This window comes from Orycteropus afer, unplaced genomic scaffold (assembly GCF_000298275.1).
Source record: "Orycteropus afer afer isolate SDZICR_OR568_19922 unplaced genomic scaffold, OryAfe1.0 scaffold00718, whole genome shotgun sequence".
Classification (NCBI taxonomy): domain Eukaryota; kingdom Metazoa; phylum Chordata; class Mammalia; order Tubulidentata; family Orycteropodidae; genus Orycteropus; species Orycteropus afer.
In genome coordinates this window covers 917,921-939,827 of record NW_006922305.1, presented here as the reverse complement: position 1 = coordinate 939,827, position 21,907 = coordinate 917,921, and the positions used below count along the sequence as shown (strand labels likewise).

At 43.7% G+C, this 21,907-nt stretch overlaps 2 protein-coding genes across 2 annotated transcripts in view; both read left to right on the top strand.

Annotated features, from left to right (window-relative positions):
* The window catches only part of LOC103211303 (zinc finger protein 613-like), a gene marked incomplete at its 5' end in the record, with an annotated part of 16,426 nt that extends 11,712 nt beyond the window's left edge, over positions 1-4,714 (top strand). Inside the window, one exon of the mRNA XM_042783190.1 lies at positions 4,475-4,714. Within this exon, the coding sequence (XP_042639124.1) occupies positions 4,475-4,714 (240 nt within the window). The remainder of the gene's footprint in view (positions 1-4,474) is intronic.
* A 5,321-nt stretch (positions 4,715-10,035) lies between these two features.
* LOC103211302 (zinc finger protein 432-like) lies at positions 10,036-17,644 on the top strand. The gene is made up of 5 exons (XM_007957246.1): positions 10,036-10,050; positions 12,313-12,439; positions 12,715-12,810; positions 15,939-16,436; positions 16,773-17,644. The coding sequence occupies exons 1-5, from the start codon at positions 10,036-10,038 to the stop codon at positions 17,642-17,644; spliced, it is 1,608 nt and encodes a 535-aa protein (XP_007955437.1).
* The last annotated feature ends 4,263 nt before the right edge of the window (positions 17,645-21,907 follow it).

Sequence of the window (21,907 nt, the reverse complement as noted above, 5' to 3'; positions counted from 1 at the left end):
AGGCCTGTTTTCCAACGCACCTCTGGGTAGTTGAGGGCTTACCTCTTTGCACCACCCAGGTCTCCAGAATCAAAGAGTAAGCAAATACATTACGTGAGATGGACATGGAGTAATCTGTCAAGGAGTTTGTATGCAGAATGAGGTGTTCAAAAGTTCTAAAAAACCCTTTTCCCAATGAGCATACTATTATTCAAATGAGCAGGGAGGACTTCTAGTCATGATGTATAAATAACCCAGATTTTGAAAATGAAAATAATAAGTGTATATTAATTTCGAACATAAAGGTGAATGGGCAACGAGTCTGAATATTTTTCTCATGGTAAAGAAGGAGCCATTGAAAGACTTCTTAAAAAATAGAATTGTCCCCAAGTTTTATCTCTGCATATTGATTAAAGAGACTGGATATCTATCTAAATATAAGAGGGTAAAAGCCAAAACAGAAATGGATCCCAAGAATAAGTAGAATAAAAGGAAGGATGAGAAGCTCAATCTAAGATGGAGAAAAGTATAGATGTCTTGGAGAAGAACCCTCATGTTTATTGCTCACAGGCCCATCATCTTTGAGAGCTAGCCTTAAATTGGTCATTCCATGTGCTTTGTGCCCTGCTGAAGTAGGACACTGCTTTCTCTTCTTTGTCATTCCTCCTTACTCTTTTGTGAATGGGGCTTTGGTCCTCTTCCCCTGGGTCTAATATAGATCTCATAGTCTCGTTGTTGTTGTTATGTGCTATCAAGTCGGACCCGACTCATAGCGATCCCTCCTTTGCTTTTCAAGGCAGTATTACTACAGAAGTAGATTGCCTACATTTCCTTCCGAGGAGTGGCTGATGGGTTTGAACCTCCAGCCTTCTGATTAGCAGTGAAGTGCCTTAGGCACTATGCCACCAGGGCTCCCCGACATAGCGCAGTCACCACTGGGAGTCGAACCCAGGATCTTCTGTTTACTAAACAGGTGCTTTAACCAGCTAAACATAGTCTCCTTAGAATCTAGTAAAGACAGCATGTTCCGTGAGTCCTGCATATAAAAGAAGAAATGGAAATGAGCCATGCAGTGGCTGTGTCAGAAATCCATCACAAACCCTGGATTACTTGATGATTCACGCTAAGATTTGTAAGCACCTAAAGTGTGCCAGGCACTGTTATAGGCACTGCTAGTCACTTGTTCTTTCAGTGACCAACTGTTTACAGTCTAGTGAGTAAAAGAGAGAATAGCAGATCCAGTAGCAATTACTATTAAAAAGAAACTACAGTATAGTAAGTGTGTAGATAATTATAAAAAAGCTATTTAAGTTCAATTTTTTTGAAGCCTTTCTGTGGAGGTGACGTTTGAGTCAAGACTTAAATTGACTTCACCAGGCAGTATAATATTTCTAAGGAAAAAACATTACTGTATAGGATTGTTTCTAAGTAAACTGTGTGCTTCTTGTTTCAGGAGTCTCTGAGAAGCTTAATAACAACAACAACAGTAAATTCTTCAGTTTAGTACCCACGTCTGTTAAACACGGTTCTCTTTGTTTGGGCCTGAATACTGCATTTTCAACAAGGAGGTTCTGATGCACTCTAAAATCCTAAGAAGGAAGTAAAGTAAAACAATACCATGTTTCAGTTACCTAGTTCTGCTCTCACAGAAGATACCACAAATGGATGGCTTGAACAAAAAGCCCCTTGACCTTGGGCTTTAGCTCTGCCTCTTGCTCCCAGTCCACTGAAGGTAGAGGCTTCTCTTCACTCAGGCCGATACTGGCTGCTGAGGCTGACAACCCCAAGGTTGACAAATAAAATGGAACAATCCTAAGATTATCCAAGATTAAAACGTGGCAGGCCACTAGTTCAAGTCCAGAGACAGTCCCAAGACTGACAGGAAATATGGTAGGCTGCTGAATGAAGACTTGGCTACATGCAGGGTCCAAGTGTGCCAAAAAGGTAGAGACCTTTCTCAAAGCTTCTTAGATCCTGGAAGCAGACCACATCTCTAAGGCAGCTACTCAGCTGCTCCAGTAGATTCCACCATGGAGTTGATTACCAGTCTCATCATAGAGAATAACTACATCTAGCTGCCCAGCCACTCAAAACCAGGCCCAGCCAAGTTGACACACAATGACCACATAGCATAATGGGCATATTCTTTGGTCTGAGGAGATAAACTGAAATCTGAAAGATGAAAGGGAGTAAACCTTAGGAATATTTATAGGAAATGAATATTCTTGAGAAGTGGGAATAAGTAGAGATATTCTAAGGAAGTAACATACTTGTGAAATATCTACAAATATCAAAGAGACCACTGTGACTTGTATGGTGCAAGAGAGGCAGAGAGTGGTAGGACATGAGAGAGAAGTAAGAAGAGACACGCTGTTGTAGACCACCCTCATAGTTGACGTTCTATAATGCAGCCATTACATAATTGAAAACAGGCAAATTTCATGATTGATGAGTGATTTTCAAGTATCACCTGGCCTGTGTCATGGAGACCAGGTTGTACAGGCCAAGGATACAAGCAAGGACAATTACAGTATCTCAGGTGAGAAATTGGACTAGAGTAGAAATGTACATATTGGATGTGAGAATTGGTTGGAATTGGGGTAATTTGTGAAGATGGAGCTTCTTGCTTTGACCTGGATTTGTAGGACTTTAGTAGATGGATTCTAAGAATTGTAATAGTCTAGGAGCTCTGGTGGTGTAGTGCCTAAGGCATTTGACTGCTAACCAGAACCTGGCGGTTCAAACCCACCAGTCGCTCCTCTGAAGGAAGATTGAGCAATCTACTTTCCTAGTGACACTGCCTCGGAAACTCAAGGAGGGGCTGCTATGAATCAGATCCAACTTGACAGCAGTGAGTTTGGTTTTATTTTTAGGGTTTATCTACAATGCAAGCAAGATTAATATGGAGTCAGATTGCTAGGCTGTGTTCTCTAGCTTTCTGATTTTTTAGGCTAATTAAGTGTGCCTTGTATTCTCAGGCTGGGGGTGGGGTGAGGAGAATATGAGCCAGGGCAGGGGTAGAAATGGGTATTAGGCTGTTAATGGCTACTGAAGACTTCTTTGGGAGGTGGTGCAGATACATAGGACAATTACTATGAGAAGTCCATTTTTCTGACATCATTTATTTCTTTTGGGTCATTTATTTTTGTACATGAATGTTCTCTGTGGGAGAAAGATGAGGCATTCTGCTTCCATAAAGATTTACAGACTTGGGAACCCTGTGGGCAGTTGTATTCTGTCCTAAAGGGTTGCTATGAGTCAAAATCGACTCAGTGGCAGTGGGTTTTATATCCAAAAGGACAAAAGCATTAACTAAGGACTGATTAAACACATTTTAGTATGATCCTACAGTAGAACACAAAACAATCAAAAGGAATGGAACTATTGATATATGCCACAGCAGGGCTTAATTTCCAAACAATTACCAGTGGCTCCGTGGGAGAAGGACCTGGCTCTCTACTTCTGTAAAGATTATGTACATCCAAGAATAGACTATGGGACAGCTCTACTCTGTCACGTGGGGTAGCTCTGAATGGGAATAGAGTCGTTGGCACCTAACAACATAACATGTTATTGAAGCCAGGTAAAAAGAGTACATGCTGTATGTGTTTGTTGTTGTTGTTATGTGCCCTTGAGATGGCCCCAACTTACAATGACCCCTCCTTGGGTTTCCAAGGCAGTATCACTATGGATGTAGATTACCCAACCTTCGTTCCCAGGAGTGGCTGGTGGGTTTGAACTGCCAGCCTTCTCCTTAGCAGTCAAGTGCCTTAGGGACTCTGCTTCCAGAGCTCCTATGTTATGTGACGTGGAGTCGTACGGCATTGTGTTTACAGGGACAGAAAACATCAGTGTCTGCCTAGAACCTAGAGTCTTTTGTACTCGGGCCACGTTACGGGTGTGGTTGGATTGAGGACAGAAAGTCCTCATAGCGTCCACTGTTTCCGTTCACGTGATCGCAGCATCCCGCATGTCACCCCAGGTCTCCCAAACCCTGTTGGTCTTCCCAAGACTCTTCCATCGCTGGGGTACTGAGCTCTCAAGAAAGCGTTTTTGTTTTTGTTTTCCTGCTGTACGGACACGTCCTCCTGTAAGATGGCCGCGCTCATGGTACGCCGGCCTACCGCGAAAATACTACAGAGGAAACGTTTTTGTCCATCCTGCTTAAATTTTAATCTGGCTTTTGAAATGTCACAGTCTTAATGGCCACTGATGTTAGTTGCCATGGAAATGACTCTACTCTCATGGTGACCTTATATTTAACAAAGCTAAACGTTGCCGGTCCTTACCCCACGCTACTCGGTGATGCGTAGTTCACCGTCCACTGCAAAGATTATAAGGTGATTGTTTTGTTTCTGTGCCCAGTCCGCTCATAGGAATTTATCCCACCTCATGTTTGCCTTGTGGGGGAGCTCGAGCTTCTGAAAATCTATCCATTTTCCCCAAGAAGTGACATTTCAGGAAAGGGTGCCGTTTCCACGGACTCTCCCGGTAGCGTCTATTTACGTTCACTGGAGCGAAAGCTGCCACGTCGCCGTCTGTACGTCGGGCAATCAAAGATGGCCGCCCCCAGGGCGCCATGGCGACGCCCGCGCAGACATATTACCTCATAAGGGAAAGTCGGAAATCCCGTAATCCGTTCTCCCCAGGAACGCAGTGGACCCTCGTTGGCCGACCTTCGTTGGAGCCTAGTCTGGGCGACGGAACCCGAAGTGGCACAAGTTCCTGGAAGTAAGTTCAGTCCTGCTGCGGTGGCTGCCGGTTCGGGAGAGGATCGGGTCGGTATGTGGGCCTGTCTGTGGAACAAGGGAGGCGGGGAGGGTGTGTGTGTGCGTGTGTGTGTGGAAAAGGAGCACGGAGGAGTCCGTCAGGAGCTGTCCGTGATTGGGGTGACTTTTGGTTAAGTTAGGGGGGCTCGAGTGGACGGCGATTAAAAGTCTAAAGAGATCAACGAGAGAGTCCCGTGGTCAGGGTTTTGGGGTCTTTAGGCAGATTGAAAGCTGGAGGGGTGGGGTTTGTCCATGACCGTGCAGCGTCTTGCTCCACGTCTGGACTGATTTGGGGCTCATTGATCGGGGAGCCATTGTAGTAGTGTGTCTGGTCCAGGCTGAGGGGTGGTGGTCAGGGATGGCAACTGTGTTTTGCACGGAGGCTTGTGAAGACTGAACCCTTGTAGACGCAGGGTCCCTGGCTGGTGGGTGGGTTTGATGGCTGTGGGACCAGACCTAATAATGATCAAGTTCACATTCTCCGTTAAGACTTCAAGTCCAAGCCCATCCTTCATGACTAATTTTCCAATCCGTTGTGACTCCCCACTCCACCCTATCCTCTTGAACCAGAGGAAGTGAAAGATTTTGGGAGATGAACATGTCAGTTTATCTACAATTAACAGGCTTTCTGTTTGAGATGCGATGTTTATCCTTCCTCCCGTTTTACTGCGTACTGAATATTTTCTTTTGGGTCCTCTATATGAGTACGTAATGATTGCTGTTTTCCCAATATTTATATTTTTGAAATTTTTAGAACATTTGTATTTAGAGCTTATCTTTACAGTAATAAAAGGTTTTAAGGCTATAAGCTTACGCTAATGATTTGACAGGAACAATTATATTTTAAATGGCATTTTGAATTTTTTTTTTTCCAATTCAGGATATAGTATAGCTTATGAAAACATGATGAAGAAAGTAAAAATGTCCTGTAATCACCTTTAACATTTTGTTGTTGATCTTTGTGTGTGTATGGGTAGGGGGGGAATAACAAAACTAGGCATTTCATTTTCAGGAAGAAAAACAGACTTCTGCTAACATTGTTGTTTACCTGCAGGACATCAATTCAAACATTCTATTTTTCTAACAGAATCTCCATCTTGCTGAATCTCCATCTTGCTAAATATCCAAGGTGACCCTTCTCCCAGTATATCAGTAAGGTGCAGTGCAGTAAATTAATATGGCCCTTCTAGCCATAGTCTTTGTAGCTCTCACCAAATGACTGGGTTGGACATTGCAAGTGAGGTGCTTGTGGCCCATCAAAGGGGACTGGATAGCTTGCTAATAATGTGAACAAGGAGCATGGCACCTTTGTGGGGTGGTACCATGCAAATAAGGTATATGGAACCCTAACAAGGGTGTTGGTCAGTTTTGCCTTCTCCCTAGGCTTAAAATGAGATATCCTGGAGGCCCAGAGGGCCTCTCTCTGGCCCTTGGCCCCTTGGCCCCGCCTCTGCCCTGCTCAGACAAGTGTTAAAAAATCTTTTAGCTCTGCTGGTGGTAGCATAGTGCCTAAGGCATTTGACTGCCAACCAGAAGGCTGGCGATTCAAACCCACCAGCCACTCCTCGGAAGGAAGACTGGGCAATCTACTTCCATAGAGATACCACCTCCGAAACCAAGGAGGGGCCGCTGTGAGTTGAATCGACTCGGTGGCAGTGAGTGAGGTTTGGGTTTGGTAAGCGTCGGAGGCAGCCCTCTCCACCAGTAAGCCTTGGCCCAAAGGCACTCAGCTCTAGCTTCACGGGTTGGCACAGCTAGCACCACCAAGTGCCCAGAGACATCCTGCTGCACTAGCAGGCCTCTTGTGTGAACGGACGCAGTTGACTTGCTTCTTAGGCTGGGAAGCTCCCTGCACCTTCTGCCATTCTCCTCCTGCCACCAGTTCTCTGACACTGCTCTTCACTGTTTCCACTGTTACAGCTCTCTCTCTGTGTCCCGGCTTGAGGAGTTCTCAGAGCAGGGATGTCAGGTTCAAAGACCATGTTGTACTGCTGTCTCTTCTTTCTTGGTAGTGATGAGAACCCCTGTGCTCTGGGATTAGCTGACCGTGTGTGTGTGTGTGTGTGTGTGTGTGATTTGGGTGAAAATTTACAGGGCAAATTCATTTTCCATACAGCAGTTCTTACATGTTTTGTTTCATGCAGTTCCCCACAATGGAACAGTTCTTTTCCCACTTCATCCCTGTAGTTAGCTCTTCCTTGTGTCCTTTTCTGTACATTCCTGGCCCCTGAGCTGTCTCCCTGTGCAAATACAGCTCTTCTGTTCTCCCATGATTGATCATTCCCAGGAGTGTATCTACCTGATGTAAATGTTCACCCTATACGCCTGTCTCTTGTTTGACTGGAATCAGTGGGAGTGAGTTCAATTTCCAGACCTGAAGGGTAACCAGGGGCCATAGTCTTGGGGGTCTCACCAGGCTCTATCAGACTAGTAAACCTGGTCTTTTTTTTTTTTTTTATGATTTTAAATTTTATTCCATACTCTATTCCAGGATTCTATTCCATTATATCCAGGATCTACTGTGCTGATTCCTTTCTGAGTGGTTGACAGTGGTAGCCAGGCACCATCTAGTTCTTCTGGTCTCATGGTCATATAGGCTGAGGTTTGCATAGCCCACTAGTCCCCTGGACGGATTGTTTCCATGAGTCTTTCATTTTCTTCATTACTCTTTGCTCTGGATGAGGAGAGACCCATTGTTGGATCTAGATAGCGACTTGCAAGCTTTTAAGACCCCAGTTGCTATTTACCAAAGTAGGATGTAGAACAATGTTTTTGTGTAGTATGTTATGGATTGGCTTACTTTTAAACCTAGCAGGATGCAAAACTGACCAAGCCCCTCATTAGGGTTCCATATACCTTGTTTACATGGTGCTATCCCCATAAGGGTGCCATGCACCTTATTTGCGTTATTAGAAAACTATCCAATCCTCTTGGTGGAGCACAGCACCTCATTTGCATACTCTCACCCACGTATTTGGTGTGAGTGAACAAAGATGATATTTGTTGTTGCGACCCCTCCTTGGGTTTCCCAGGTAGTATCACTACGGAAGTAGGATTGCCTAACCTTCCTTCCGAGGAGTGGCTGGTGGGTTTGAACCGCCAGCCTTCTGGTTAGCAGTCAAGTGCCTTAGCCACTATGCTACCAGAGGTTTTGGTTATGATGTTTTAATCTTTGTTTTTGGGTGACATTGGCTCATGGTTTTCTTTTCATAGGGTCACTGAGTAGTTAACCACTTGACTGCTAACCGAAAAGTTAGTGGTTTTGAACCTACTAGCTACTTCATGGGACAAAGATGTGGATGTCTACTTCCATAAATATTTGTTGTTGTTGTTGTTATGTGCCGTCAAGTCAGCCCTGACTCGTAGCGACCCCTCCTTGGGTTTCTGAGGCAGTATCACTACGGAAGTAGGATTACCCAACCTTCCTTCCGAGGAGTGGCTGGTGGGTTTGAACCGCCAGCTGTCTGGTTAGCAGGCAAGTGTCTTAGCCACTACGCTACCAGAGCTCCCTCCATAAATATTTACAGCCTTGGAAATCCTGTGGGTCAGTTCTACTCTGTCTTTTAGAGTCACTATGAGTTGGGTTTGACTTGAAGGCAGTGGTTTTGTGTAAAAATTGTGTGATGGTAGCAGTATCTGACCTCCTCTAACTTCCTGTGGGGGTGGAGAAAGAATCACCCTCAACATCAGCCCAAAGCTGATCCCGGTGAAGTGGAGGTCAAACATACTTTCTCTCTCCAACCTTTTAACCAATTCTGACATCAGCTGTCTCTCCCAGGGTTTGATAATTCCTCACAATGGTGACACAGAACTCACAGACAATACTCATGATTATAAGGTTTATTAGGGAAGTAACAGGTTATAATTCAGAATCAAGAATGACTGAGCATACAGTTCTTGGGCTGGCCTGGCCTCTTGGCAAATGTTACAAAGCTTTTTAGCTCCACCAGTAAGTCCTTGAGGTACCTCATTCTGCCAGCAAGCCTCCTACACAAAGGAGCTCACCTTCTCACTTCATGAGTCATGAAGCCCACCACGCCGTCCCCTGCTGGTCTCATAGTTCTGCTGCTACTGGTTCTTTCCTGCCGTTGTCACAGCTTCTTGCCAACTTGTGCCATCTCCAGTGCTAGAGCTCTCTGTCTCTTGGGTCTAGGAGGTTCTTAGCATAGGGACCTCAGGTCCAAAGGATGCACTCTATACTACAGTCCCCCTTTCCTCCTCTGGAATGGCTCATTTTAAGCCGAGCAGGATGGCAAAAGTGACCAATCCCCCCGTTAAGGTTCTTTGTTTGAGTCATTTGGTGGGAGTGAGAAGATGGTGGCTACAAAAGCCACATAAAAGCAATTCCATCACACTGTAGTTTGGTGTCTTTTCATGTATTGTCATTGATTAAATTTCAGTGTGAGGTTATGTTGATCTTATAAAACAAATAGTTTTTTCCCTAATTTTTTAGTCTCTTGGAAAGTTTGTATAACATATGGTGCTGTAATCTCTTTCAATGTTTGGTGGAATGATCTGATGTGGCCAGTGGAGCCTGTGTTTGCATTGTGTGAAGGTTTTGAAAGGTTTTATTTTTCCAAAATTTTTAAACTTTCATGTAAACTTCCAGATTTATTAGCACAAAGTTGTTTATGATATCCTAATCATCTCTTTCTACTTTGGAGCTTTTGCATTATTGTCTATTTTGTTGTCCCTCTATTAGGTTGTTTTTAACTGTGCTGTTTAATTTTTCTTATTCAAACTTCCCACCAATTTGCTTTTTTTTTTTTTGCATTTCCCAGAAAAATCAACTTTTGTCTTTTTTGGTCCTCTCTCTGTTGCTCATTTCTTTGTTTCCAGTTTCATTGATTTCTGTACTTTTATCATTCCCTTTCTGGTATATAATGATTAGTATTTAACCACTTAAACATCTTCTAGTTATTTTTGTTATTGTTTTCTGGATGAATTACCATGTGGTCAGAGAATATATTATATATGACTTCTTTTTTTGAAATCTTATTATTATTTTTTTTTAAACAGTACAGCGTATTATTAGTAGTTGGAAATGTTACATGTGCTAGCTGAGAACATATTTTCTGGTGAGTCTAGTGTGTTATATATGCCTGTACAGTCAAGTTTACACATTGTGCTGTTCAAATCTTTTCTCAGAGACCTGAGTGATGTGTTTGTATTCCAGAAGCTAGATCTTCATTTCTGGGAAAATTTCCAACCAGAAATTTGGAGCAGATCCAGAAGATACGAAGACAAAGTATTAGAGTTGTTGGCGGCCATTTCTCAAAACAAGAAAATGATCCATGCTCAGGTGATTTTTGGTTTGTCTTAGTCTTTCCTTTATTGCTGCATGGATTTATTTTTGTTGTTGTGTGCTGTGGATCAATTTACACTCATAGCAACCCTGTAGGACAGAGTAGAACTGGCCCATAGGGTTTCCTAGGCTGTAATCATTATGGAAGCAAATCTCCAGGTCATTTCTGCCATGGAGCCTCTGATGGGTTTGAACTGCCAACCTTTTCGTTGGCAGCTGAGTGCTTAAACATTGTATCACCTGGGTAGAGGCCTGTACAAAATCAGTTTAGGATCTGGAAAGAAACAAACAAACTTTAACTTCAGCATTAGGGCAGAATAGGATCTGGAATATATTGTTCATATGATTCCTGCTCCATGACTAATGTTGGGACATAGTGACTGGAGGATCCCGTGGGCCACAGCAGTCAGCACATATCTGGTATTTCTGACGGCCACCATGATAGAGAATCATGGGAAGTTCTGTGACGTGCAGTGAATGTGAGGAGAAAGCAGACAGGTTCCTCAGATGTCGGTACTTCATGACACTCACATCTCAGAAACAATTCAATAGTCCTTCCTGGATGTAATGGGATGGATGATGTTTTTGATCAATAGCTTAGTAAAGGCCAAAGCAGATTTCCTTTGACTGTTTATTATGATACCTCAAAGACCCCATGGAAATAGACCAAGCAAATTCAAGGGACACACTTTTTCAGGAGACTAATGCAAGGTCACTCTTGTGCCCAGCCTTGTAACTAATCTAGGTTTATATTTAGAAGTAACACCTAAATGGCTGAGGAAAATAGAAGGATTGCATGGCTTTCAAGTGGTCCTCTGTGAACAGATAGCTGAACTGGTGTGTTAATACAGATTTGGCAGGAGGGAGTGAGGGAAATGGTAAAAGGGAAGGGCTTGAATTGTGAGGCTCTGTAGTATTTGCTTTATACCTTCACCTCAGAAAATGCAGAAGCCTTCTCCATTTCACATTCCAATTCTGACATCCTTCCTCTGTTCTCTTCTCCAATTCTGACACCACTGGTCACTTCCACAGCTTTCTCTACAGCTCTTGACAATTTGTTGCAATGCCCACACAGAACTCACAGACAATAGTCAATGACTATGGGGCCTATTAGGGAAGCAACAGGTAACAATTCAGGAGCAGGCTCTTTTGCTCTGTGGATCAGCATGCTCACTGGAGGTGTCCCACTCCGTGGGCTGGGAAGCTCACTGTGCCATCTCCAACTGGTCTCCACATTCTGCTACTGCCATTTCTCTGCTTTTTGTCATGTCATGCCATCAGGGGTTACATCTCCGCCTGTCTCCTGGGTCTGGGAGGTTCTTGGTGCAGGGACATCATGTCTAAAGGACACACTTCACTCTTGGGTATTCTTTCTTGGTGGTAGTGAGGTCCCCTCACTGGGGATTGGCTCTTTTGAAGCCTAGCAGGATTGCAAAACTGACCAATCCCCATTTTAGGGTTCCGTACACTTACTTGCATGGCCCCACCCCCACAAACTGCCATGCATCTTATTTGTGTTAGCAGCAAGCTATCCAATCTCTTTGGTGGGCCACAAGCTCCTTATTTGCATAGTTTCAACCAATCATGTAGTCATAAGACCATGGCAAGAAAGGCTATATAAAAGTAATTCATTGCACTGAACATGTTTATCAATAAAAGTGAAACATTTTTACTGAATAAGTCTATGTTATTAGAGGAATGGAGTCCTGGTGGTGCAGTAGTTAAAGTGCTTGGCTGCTAATCAGAAGGTTGGCAGTTTGAAACCCACCAGCCACTCTGCAGGAGAAAGATGTGGCACTGTGCTTCTGTAAATGTTTATAGCCTTGGAAAACCTAGGAGAGCCCTGGTGGCATAGTGGTTAATGAGCTCAGCTGCTAACTGCAAGTTTGGCAGTTTGAACCCCCCAGCTGCTCCAGAGAACACAGATGTGGCAGTCTGCTTCTGTAGGGATGAACTGCCTTGGAAATAGGGCACTTCTACTCTGTCCTGTAGGGTCACTATGAGTCAGAATCGACTCAATGGCAGTGGGTTTGGTGTTGGAGGAGCCCTGGTGGTCCAGTGGTTAGATGCTTGGCTGCTAACTGAGAAGTTTGCATTTCAAACTTACCACCCATTTCATGGGACAAAGATTTGACAGTTTGCTTCTGTAAAATTTCATAGCATAGGAAACCCTATACGGCAGTTCTACTCTTCCCTACAGGGTTGCTATAAGTAGGAAGCCACTCAACAGCAGTGAGGTCTTGTTTTGGTTTATTACAGGAATTGCTGACATTTGATGATGTAGCCATAAAGTTCACCTGGGAAGAGTGGCAGCTACTAGACCCTGCTCAGAAAGACCTATACCAGGATGTGATGTTGGAGAACTATAGCAACCTGGTGTCCATTGGTGAGGACAGCTCCCCCTTGTCATTCAGAGGGTGCTCAGTCAGTGGGCTTTCCTTCTGTGTTGCTTACCCTTCGAAGTCACTGCAGTGCTCTGAAGTGATGGATTTGTAGATCCTTCTTTGTCTCCAGATAAGAGTATTGATAAGGGCCTTCTCCTGAGAGAAAAGAAAGTCTTCATGCATGTGAAAACTGTTAAAGTATAATATTTTTCCATCTCAACATACCCTAACCCAATTCACTGTGTCTTTTAAGTCTTTTGTCACTTTCCATGAACAGGGCATCAATCTGACAATCCAGATACACATTCCGCGTTGGAACGAGGAGAAGTCCTGTGGACCATAGAAGATGAAATCCACAGTCAGATCTACCCAGGTGAGTGAGTGGGAACCAGCAAGGGGGATGGCCAAGTTACTCACAACAGGTGTCACACTGGGCAGATATATGAGGAGTCTTTATGTATCCCTCTCCTTGTATCAGAATTACTTCATTTTCAGGTCTTTGGAGGAAAATGTTATTGTTTGTTCCATCTAGTCGATTCTGACTCATAGTGACCACGTGTGTGCAGAGTAGGATTGCTCCATAGGGTTTACAAGGCTGTAACCTTTCAGAAGCAGATGACCAGGCTTATTTTTCGAGGCACTTCTGGGTGGTTCAGACTGCCAACATTTTAGTTAGCAGCTGAGTACGTAACCATTGCCTCACTAGGGCTCCTTTAAAAACAGATGACTGTGTTTACATTAGGAGAGAGCAGGTGGTAAGACATGAACTTCCAGGAGGTACTGCTGTGCTTCAGAGACAGGGTTTCAAGAAAAAGCCATACATGTTGCCTACAGCTGCTGATTGATCAACAAAGAGAGGAACTGAGGGACATGCATGTAAGTCTGGTATGCTTGTTCCATTCAGACAATATATATTTGTGGTGCAGTGAATTACCTGGTATGGCTTTTCTAGCCATGGTTTTTGTAACTCCCACCAGGTTACTGGGTGGGACCATGCAAATAAGATGTGTAAAACTCTGATGTTGGGATTGGTTAGTTTTGTTACTCTGCCAGGCTTGAAAATGACCCTTCCTAGGGGCAGAGAAGGGGATCTCTGCCGTCAAAAGAGAAGAGCTGGTGGTGAAATGGAGCGTGTCCTTGGACCCAAGATCCCTGTGGTAGACCTCCTTGGCTGAGAGATGCCTGGCTAAGAGACAGCCACAGTGGAACCAAGAGACAGAGTGGTGGGATTTATGGCCCATGGAGCGAGAAAGCTGAGTGCCTTTGGGCAGGAGGCTTGCTGATGGAGTGGGGTGCATCTAGGTGTACCTATTGGCAGAGCTAAAAGAGCTTAGTAACACTTGCATGAGCAAAGCAGAGGCCAGGCCAAGAGAGGCTTGTCTATGGGCACAGCAGAGGAGAGACACTCCTCATAGAAAAATTGTATCCTGAGTGCATTCCTGAACCTGACTTGTAGCCTATTACTTCCCTAGTAAACCTCATAATCGTGATTATTGTCTGTGAGTTCTGTGTGGACATTGCAATGAATTATTGAACCCAGCAGAGAAGTAGTAAGTACCATGGGAGGGATGATTTGTGTCAGAAATGGTAAAAAGGCTGGAAGGTACTGGTGTATTTGACCTTATAGGAGTAAGTCTTGAGCTTCTGATGGTGACTTTGTTGTACTCTTGTGAGATCAGAGGAGGTCAGAAGATGCTGCCCCAAGTTTTTTTTAACATTTTTATCTCTTTGAATTCTCTTTTTATGAAATAGTTCTCACGACTCCAGAATATATTAGATTCTTCCTTGTCTGAAATCCCACTCTACTTTTTGCCCTGCCAAAGGGGGGAGGGGCAGCATCTTCTGACCTCCTCTAACTTCATAAGAGGGAGACAGAATCACCATCACCAGCCCAAGGCTTATTCATATGAGGCCAGACATGCCGCCATCCTCCAGCCTTTTTATCAATTCTGACACCAACTGTCCCTCCCACCTCACTCACTACTTCTCTGCTGGGTTCAATATTTCATTGCAATGGCCACATGGAACTCACAGACAATACAGTTATGGGGTTTATTAGGGAAGTAAAAGGCTACAATTCAGGTTCAGGAATGCCCTCAGGATACAGTTCTTCCATCAGGACTGTCTCCTCTCTGCTGTGCCCTTAGGCACACCTCTCTGGCTGTTGGCCTCTCGGCCTGGCCCCTGCCCGGGTTGGGCAAGTGTAACAAAGAAGCTCTTTTAGCTCTGCTGTAAGTACATCTAGGTATACCCCACTCTATCAGCAAGGCTCCTGCTAAAAGGCACTCTTTTTTCTTGCTCTGTGGGCCAGGCAAGCCTGTTGCTCTGTCTTGTACCTCTTGGTTCCACTACTGCCATCTCTTGGCCAGGCGTTGCTGCCGTCTCTCTGTGAAGGAGGTCCAGGGGAGGGATCTTGGGTCCAAGGATGCATTCCACTCCAACTCCAGCTCTTGTCTCTTTGAGGGCAGTGAGATCTCCCCGCCCCCCTTCTGAGAGGCAGAATTTTAAGCCTAGCAGAATGACAAAACTAACCAATCCCAGCATTAGTGTTCCATACACCTTATTTGCATATTCCCACAAGTAATCTGGTCACAAAGACCAAGGCTAGAAAAGCTATACCAAGTAATTCACTGCATCACAGCCCCTAACATTGAAACCTGGTCCTGAAAATACTTTATCATTATTCATTGTTGGAGGCTGAGCCATCTTGATACCCTGGATTGAAGAGTCCATTTGCCATCCTTCCTTGTGCTATCTCTAGTGAAAACCTCTGTCAACATCCATACGTCCGACTAGATTCTGGGTCTGTATTACATACTTAGTAACCATCTCAAAGTTCATGTTTCACAGTGCATACTTGCTTTCTACACTTGATTTCTAATCTCATTATAAGATGCTGCTTCTTACCCAGTTATTTAAGCCATGTAGTTAGCAGAGAAATCATTGATTCCTCACTTTTATTAAAAACCCCGCCTCTCTGAGCACCTGGGGGTGTAGCTCAGTGGTAGAGCACATGCTTTGCATATGTGAGGCCCCGGGGTTTGATCCCCAGCACCTCCAGGGATGCTTACCCTTTCTTGGAAGGAAGGTTGGGCAATCTACTTCCGTAGAGATACTGCTTCGGAAACCCAAGGAGGGGTCGCTATGAATCGGGTCTGACTCGAGGGCATATAACAACAGCAACAACCTCTCTGAGCTTTCACCTTTATTCATTCAACACATCAGCTTGTATTTGACTTTGCATGTTTTTTAAGATCCCATTTGAAAAGCAGCCAAATCTGTATAAATTGTCGATCATTTAACCTTATCTGTACACAACCTGCTTTTCCGTTTTAGTTGTTTATATCATTGTGTTATTACCAATGGAAGAGATAAGGAACATTTGTGCATGGAGTTCCTTTTATATTCTTTTCACTAAAGAGCTATTTCACACCAAGGAATTTTTATGTTGTTTTTTCAAATAAGATTATGAATGGATTCATTGTTCTCTTCTTTTCCTAGAAATCTGCAAGGTTGATCATCTGTATGGTCACTTGGAAAATCAAGGAATGCTGGACAGTATCGAACAATACCGTGAACATAGTGCATTTGGAAATGTTGTGCATCATTTTCCTTTCAGACAAAATCATGATATGTTTGAATTATATATAAAAACTTTGAAATCAAATTTAAGTGTGGCCAACCAGAACAAAAGCTATGAAATTAAGAACTCTGCTAAATTTAATGGAGGTGGTAAATCATTTCTGCATAGTAGTCATGAACAATTTCATTCTGAAGTTAAATTCTCTTTAAGTACAAAACCTATCAGTACTACGTCCCAAGTAATTAATCATCAGAGTCTTCAAAAAACAGAGAAAAGCCACATTTGCAGCGAATGTGGGAAGGCTTTCATGAAAAAGTCTCAGCTCATTGATCACCAGAGAGTTCATACAGGAGAGAAACCTTATGGCTGCAGCACTTGTGGGAAAGCATTCTCCAGAAAGTCTAGGCTAAATGAACATCAGAGAATTCATAAAATAGAGAAATCTTACATATGCAGTGACTGTGGAAAAGTCTTCCCCATAAAGAGCCGTCTGATTGAACATCAACGAACACATACTGGAGAGAAACCCTTTATATGCAACGTATGTGGAAAGGGCTTCCCCGGGAAGCGTAATCTTGTCATACATCAGCGCACTCATACAGGAGAGAAATGCTATGTATGTAGTGAATGTGGAAAAGGCTTTACTGGGAAAAGCATGCTCATTATACATCAGCGAAGTCATACTGGAGAGAAACCCTTTATATGCAGTGCTTGTGGGAAAGGCTTCACCACAAAGCACTATGTCATCATACATCAGCGTAACCACACAGGAGAGAAACCCTATATATGCAATGATTGTGGAAAAGGCTTCACCATGAAGAGCCGTCTGAATGAACATCACCGAACTCACACAGGAGAGAAACCCTATGTGTGCAACGTATGTGGGAAAGGCTTTCCCAGGAGGAGTAATCTCATCATACATCAGCGAAACCATGGAGTAGAGAAATCCTATCTGTGCAGTGAGTGTGGAAAAGGCTTCACTGTGAAAAGCATGCTCATCATACATCAGCGAAGTCATACTGGAGAGAAACCCTACATATGTACTGAATGCGGAAAAGGCTTCCCCCTGAAGAGTCGTCTGATCGTACATAAGCGAACTCATACTGGTGAGAAACCCTACAAATGTAATGAATGTGGGAAAGGTTTCATCGTGAATAGTGGACTGATGTTACATCAACGAACTCATACTGGAGAGAAACCCTACGTATGCAATGAATGTGGAAAAACTTTTGCCTACAAGAGCAATCTCATTGTACACCAGCGAACTCACACTGGAGAGAAACCTTTTATGTGCAGTGACTGTGGGAAAGGTTTCACTATGAAACGCTATGTCATCATACATCAGCAAACTCATACAGCAGAAAGACCCCATATGTGCAGTGAATGTGGAAAAGGCTTTACCACGAAGAGTGAACTCATTGACCATCAACAGATTCATACTGGAGAGAAACCCTATGAATGCAAAGAATGTGGGAAAGGCTTCACCGTAAAAAGCCGGCTAATTGTACATCAGCGAACTCACACTGGGGAGAAACCCTTTATATGCAGTGTTTGTGGAAAAGGCTTCTCCTCAAAGAGAAATCTACTTGTACATCAGCGAACTCATAACGGAGAGAAACCCTAATAATGCAATACATGTTGTAGAGCCTTCTGGAAGAAAATGTGCCTGATACAACATCAGAGATTTCATGTAGGATAGACTTCCTTTGTATGCACTGAGTGTGGCAAATCATATAAGCACAAAATTGGTCTGATTACCCATCAGGCACTTAACACAGGAGATAGACTGTATGAATGCATTTAAGGTGAGAGCCTTCACCATGAATTCAGCACTTGGTGTATATCAGAGACCTCAAAAGAAAGACCCTATGGACCCAGCTGTTGTAATCTTTCATTTGTCAAGCTTTATTAAAAAGAAGATGGTGCACACTAGAGAAAAGTATAAGTTCAGTCAGAATCAGGGTTTTTAAACTGGCTTGAAACAGTTAAGTCATTGCCAATGGAAACAGTCAGTGAAGCGCTGCATAGCAACCAAATCTCTTGCGTGTTGGCCTGTGTGGGAAACAGACAATGGTTCTCCATTCAAGATGCCAGCCGAATGACACATTCGAAGCAGCACGGTTTGCTGCCATCATCATAACTGTCAGAAACTTAATCCAGATTTAGAAGTGATATCACTGCTTTAGTCTGATGGATCTTGGCTGAAAGCAGAGACTACCAGAAAGATGTTTACCTGTGTTTTATTGACTATGCAAAGGTATTCCACTGTGTGGATCTTAACAAATCATAGATAACATTTTGAAGAATGGGAATTCCAGAACCTTAATTGTGCTCACTGGAACCTGTGTTATAGATCAAGAGGCAGTCATCTGAACAAAATACGGGGTATAAAGTCAGGAAAGGTGTGCATCAGGGTTGTATTCTTTCACCATACTTATTCAGTCTGTATGCTGAGGAAATAATCCAAGAAGCTGGACTATACGAAGAATGAGGCATCATGATTGGAGGAAGACTCATTAGCAACTTGCAATATGAAGACAACACAGCTTTGCATGCCGAAAGTGAAAAGGACTTTAAGCACTTACCAATGAAAATCAAAGACTACAGCCTTCAGTATGGATTACACTCAAGATAAAACAAGAATCCTCACAACTGGACCAATGAGCAACATGATAATATATGGAGAAAGATTGAAGTTGCTGAGGAATTCATTTTTCTTGGATACACTCAGTGCCCAAGGAATCAGCAAAGAAATCAACCTATTGCACTGGGCAAAAGACCTTTTTAAAGTCTTAAAAAGTATAGATGGCACTTTGAGGACTAAGGTACTCCTCACCCAAACCGTGGTGCTTTCACTTGCCTCATATGGATGCAGAACCTGATCAATGAAAAAGGAAGATTGAATTGGCATCTTTGAATTATGGTGTTGGTGAAGAATACTGAATATACCATGGACTGCCAGAAGAACAAACAAATCCGTCTTGGAAGAAGTACAGTCAGAATGCTCCTTAGAAGTGCGGATGGGGAGACTTCATCTCACATACTGTGGACATTACCGGGAGGGACCAGTCCCTGGAGAAGGACATCACGTTGGTAGAGGGTCAGTGAAGAAGAGGAAGATTGTTGATGAGATGGATACAGAGGCTTCAACAATAAGCTCAAACATAAAAATGATTGTGAGGATGGTGCAATAGTGGGCAGTGTTTCATAATATTGTACACAGGGTCTCTGAGTCAGAGCAAGCTTGATGGCACCTAAGAAGAAGGTAAATCCTCTACCACCACACTTTCATAAAAATAACTAACATCTAAATGTGCTCTTTATACTTTTTTAATTGGAACTGTAGAAAGTATGGGAGCTCTAGTGGCATAGTGCCTAAGGCGTTCTGACTGCTAACCAGAAGGTTGGCGGTTCAAACCCACCCATCACTCCTCAGAAGGAAAACTGAGCAATCTACTTCTGTAGAGAGACCGTCTTGGAAACCCAAGGAGGGGTCGCTATGAGTCGGGACTGACTCAATGGCAGTGAGTGATAGAAAGTATAATTGCAGTATTTTATAATTTAATATTCTCAAATGCCCCTCTGTCATATATTTTTTTTAAGGAAACATGTTTGCATCATCTCATCCTCTTCCCCCTAAAGGTAATTCTGTATCCAGCTCCACTTGGCCACTAAGATTTATGGACTGCCCCCAATGTAGTTTCCTGAGTGGGGCATAGGGCTTTCTCTGAGCTACTAACCTAAAAGTTGGTGGTTCAAACCCACCCAGCAGCCCCAAGGAAGAAAAGCTAGGTGATCTGTTTATGTCCATAAAGATTACAGTCATGAAGACTCTATGGCGCAATTTTACATTCTAAGACATGGCATCACCATGAGTCACAATAGACTCCATGGCAACAGATCTGTTTTTTTGGTTGGCTTCCAGCATTGACTCCGACATTTAAACAGGTGTGTGACTTACTACTAGCCTACTTCATTCCCTGTTCCCCAAGCCAAACCTAAGACTGCAGGCGTCCAATGGTTTTGTCAGCGTTGTAAGGGCAGCCTCCTTAGTAACGCCTTCAGTTCTACAAACCTTTTTTATGCTCCAAAATCGCCTCTAGGCAGAAGCTCTGAGTGGTCTTGAGTTCCCCAAGAGCGCTTGTGTGCCCTGAGGACGAGATAGCCGCTCTCCCGCTGCCTCAGCTTAATGTCTCAGATCTAACGTGTATAAAGGTCGTCGCCGTTTGTCTTTTTACTTCAGTTGGCGGCCTGCCTGCAGCCCACACCACATTAGCCTTAGACAGGCAGGGGTCTCTGAAAACCTACGAATTTAGCACAGCCTTGTTGACCTTTGCGAAGACCAGAAAAAAGTACCGTGATAGCCAGCGAAGCTTTCAACTTCTGCCCATCGCGCTGTTACGGCCGCAGACGTCAGATACGCCTGGGTGGGCGTGGCTACTTACATCATAAAACGGGGACTAGGACTTCCGGTATTTCTCTCTGGACGCTCCTCACCTAGCGTCTTGGCGTTCCTGAAGAAAGCCTAAGAGGGCTTGCGACCTGAGGGCGCCGGATTCGAAAGTGATTTTGGACGTGAGTTAAGCCTTTTCCCGCTGCTTGTGGAGAGATCCAGGGCCCGGTAAGTCGTGTTCTGTGCGTGAGTCTGAATGAGGCGTGAGCGTGTGTGAAGGACGATAGTTCATCTGGGTTCGCCATTGGCGAACTTTGGCGTTAGGCATGGGGATCTGGCGGTCCATGAATAACAGGCTGAAAAAAAAATAAATAACGATCGAACGTCCCACCGCCAGAAGGTGGGCTCTGTGTGCATTACTCTACTTTTGGGGTTTGGTGGTTGGAAAGTAGGGTGGAAGGTGTGTGTCGGTGAACGCCATGTCTCCTTCTTAATGTGAGACTTGTTAAGCTTGTGTGGGAAGATGTTCTAGCTGGTGTCTGGGGTACCTTTGGGATTTAATACGAGGCTCAGTCATTGAGACACCTGGTGAGTGGCTTCAGTGTTTGTGGAAGCCCAGAGCCTAAAAAGTCGGTGTTTCGGGCTCCAAAGCTTGGATGCTGGGAACTGACAGGGAAAACACTGCATTTCCTCAGCCCATCCACATCCCTTTCATTCCAAGTTAAAGTCTGTCCTCGCGGATTTTTTGCCTCCTCGTCACCACTGTTCTCATTGTTGGTATAAAATTCACTGTGATGTAGTGATATGTTTACTATTAAATAGCAGATTTTGTTTTTCCTGCTTCCAATTTTACTGTATTTCTGGATATTTCCTTTTAGGATTATTGAGCTACAAGGAGAGGAATTTCCATCACCCTGTACTCTTGCCCCTTGCCCCCGGGAGCCCCGGTGGCGTAGTGCCTTAGGCACTGGACTGCTAACCAGAAGGCAGGCGGTTCAAACCCACCAGCCACTCCCCGGAAGGAAGGTTGGGCAGTCTACTTTGTTTTTTGTTATGCGCTTTTTTTCCAGTTGAGATAATCTGTGTTAAAAGGTGCAGTTGATTGTGTCACTTTATTTCTCATCCTCAGCACATTTGCATATAAAACGATACTAATACATTTTTTAATAGTTGCAATAATGTCAACCCAGGTGAGCATTCAATTATAACTTTCAGAAACATGATTCTCTTGATTATCCATGTTTTCCCACCTTAATTTAGTATTTGCTTTTTTTCTTATGTATTCTAGATATTTGTTACATTTATTCCGTGATGTTTATATGTTATTTTCCAATCATGGTGCTTTTTCCTTCTAAGTCTTGTACTGCAGAAAAGCATCTTTTTGTTTGTTTGTTTGTTTCGTTGCGGTTTAATTTACTTATCATAATAGCATAGTGGCTAAGACACTTGCCTGCTAACCAGAAGGCTGGCGGTTCAAACCCACCAACCACTCCT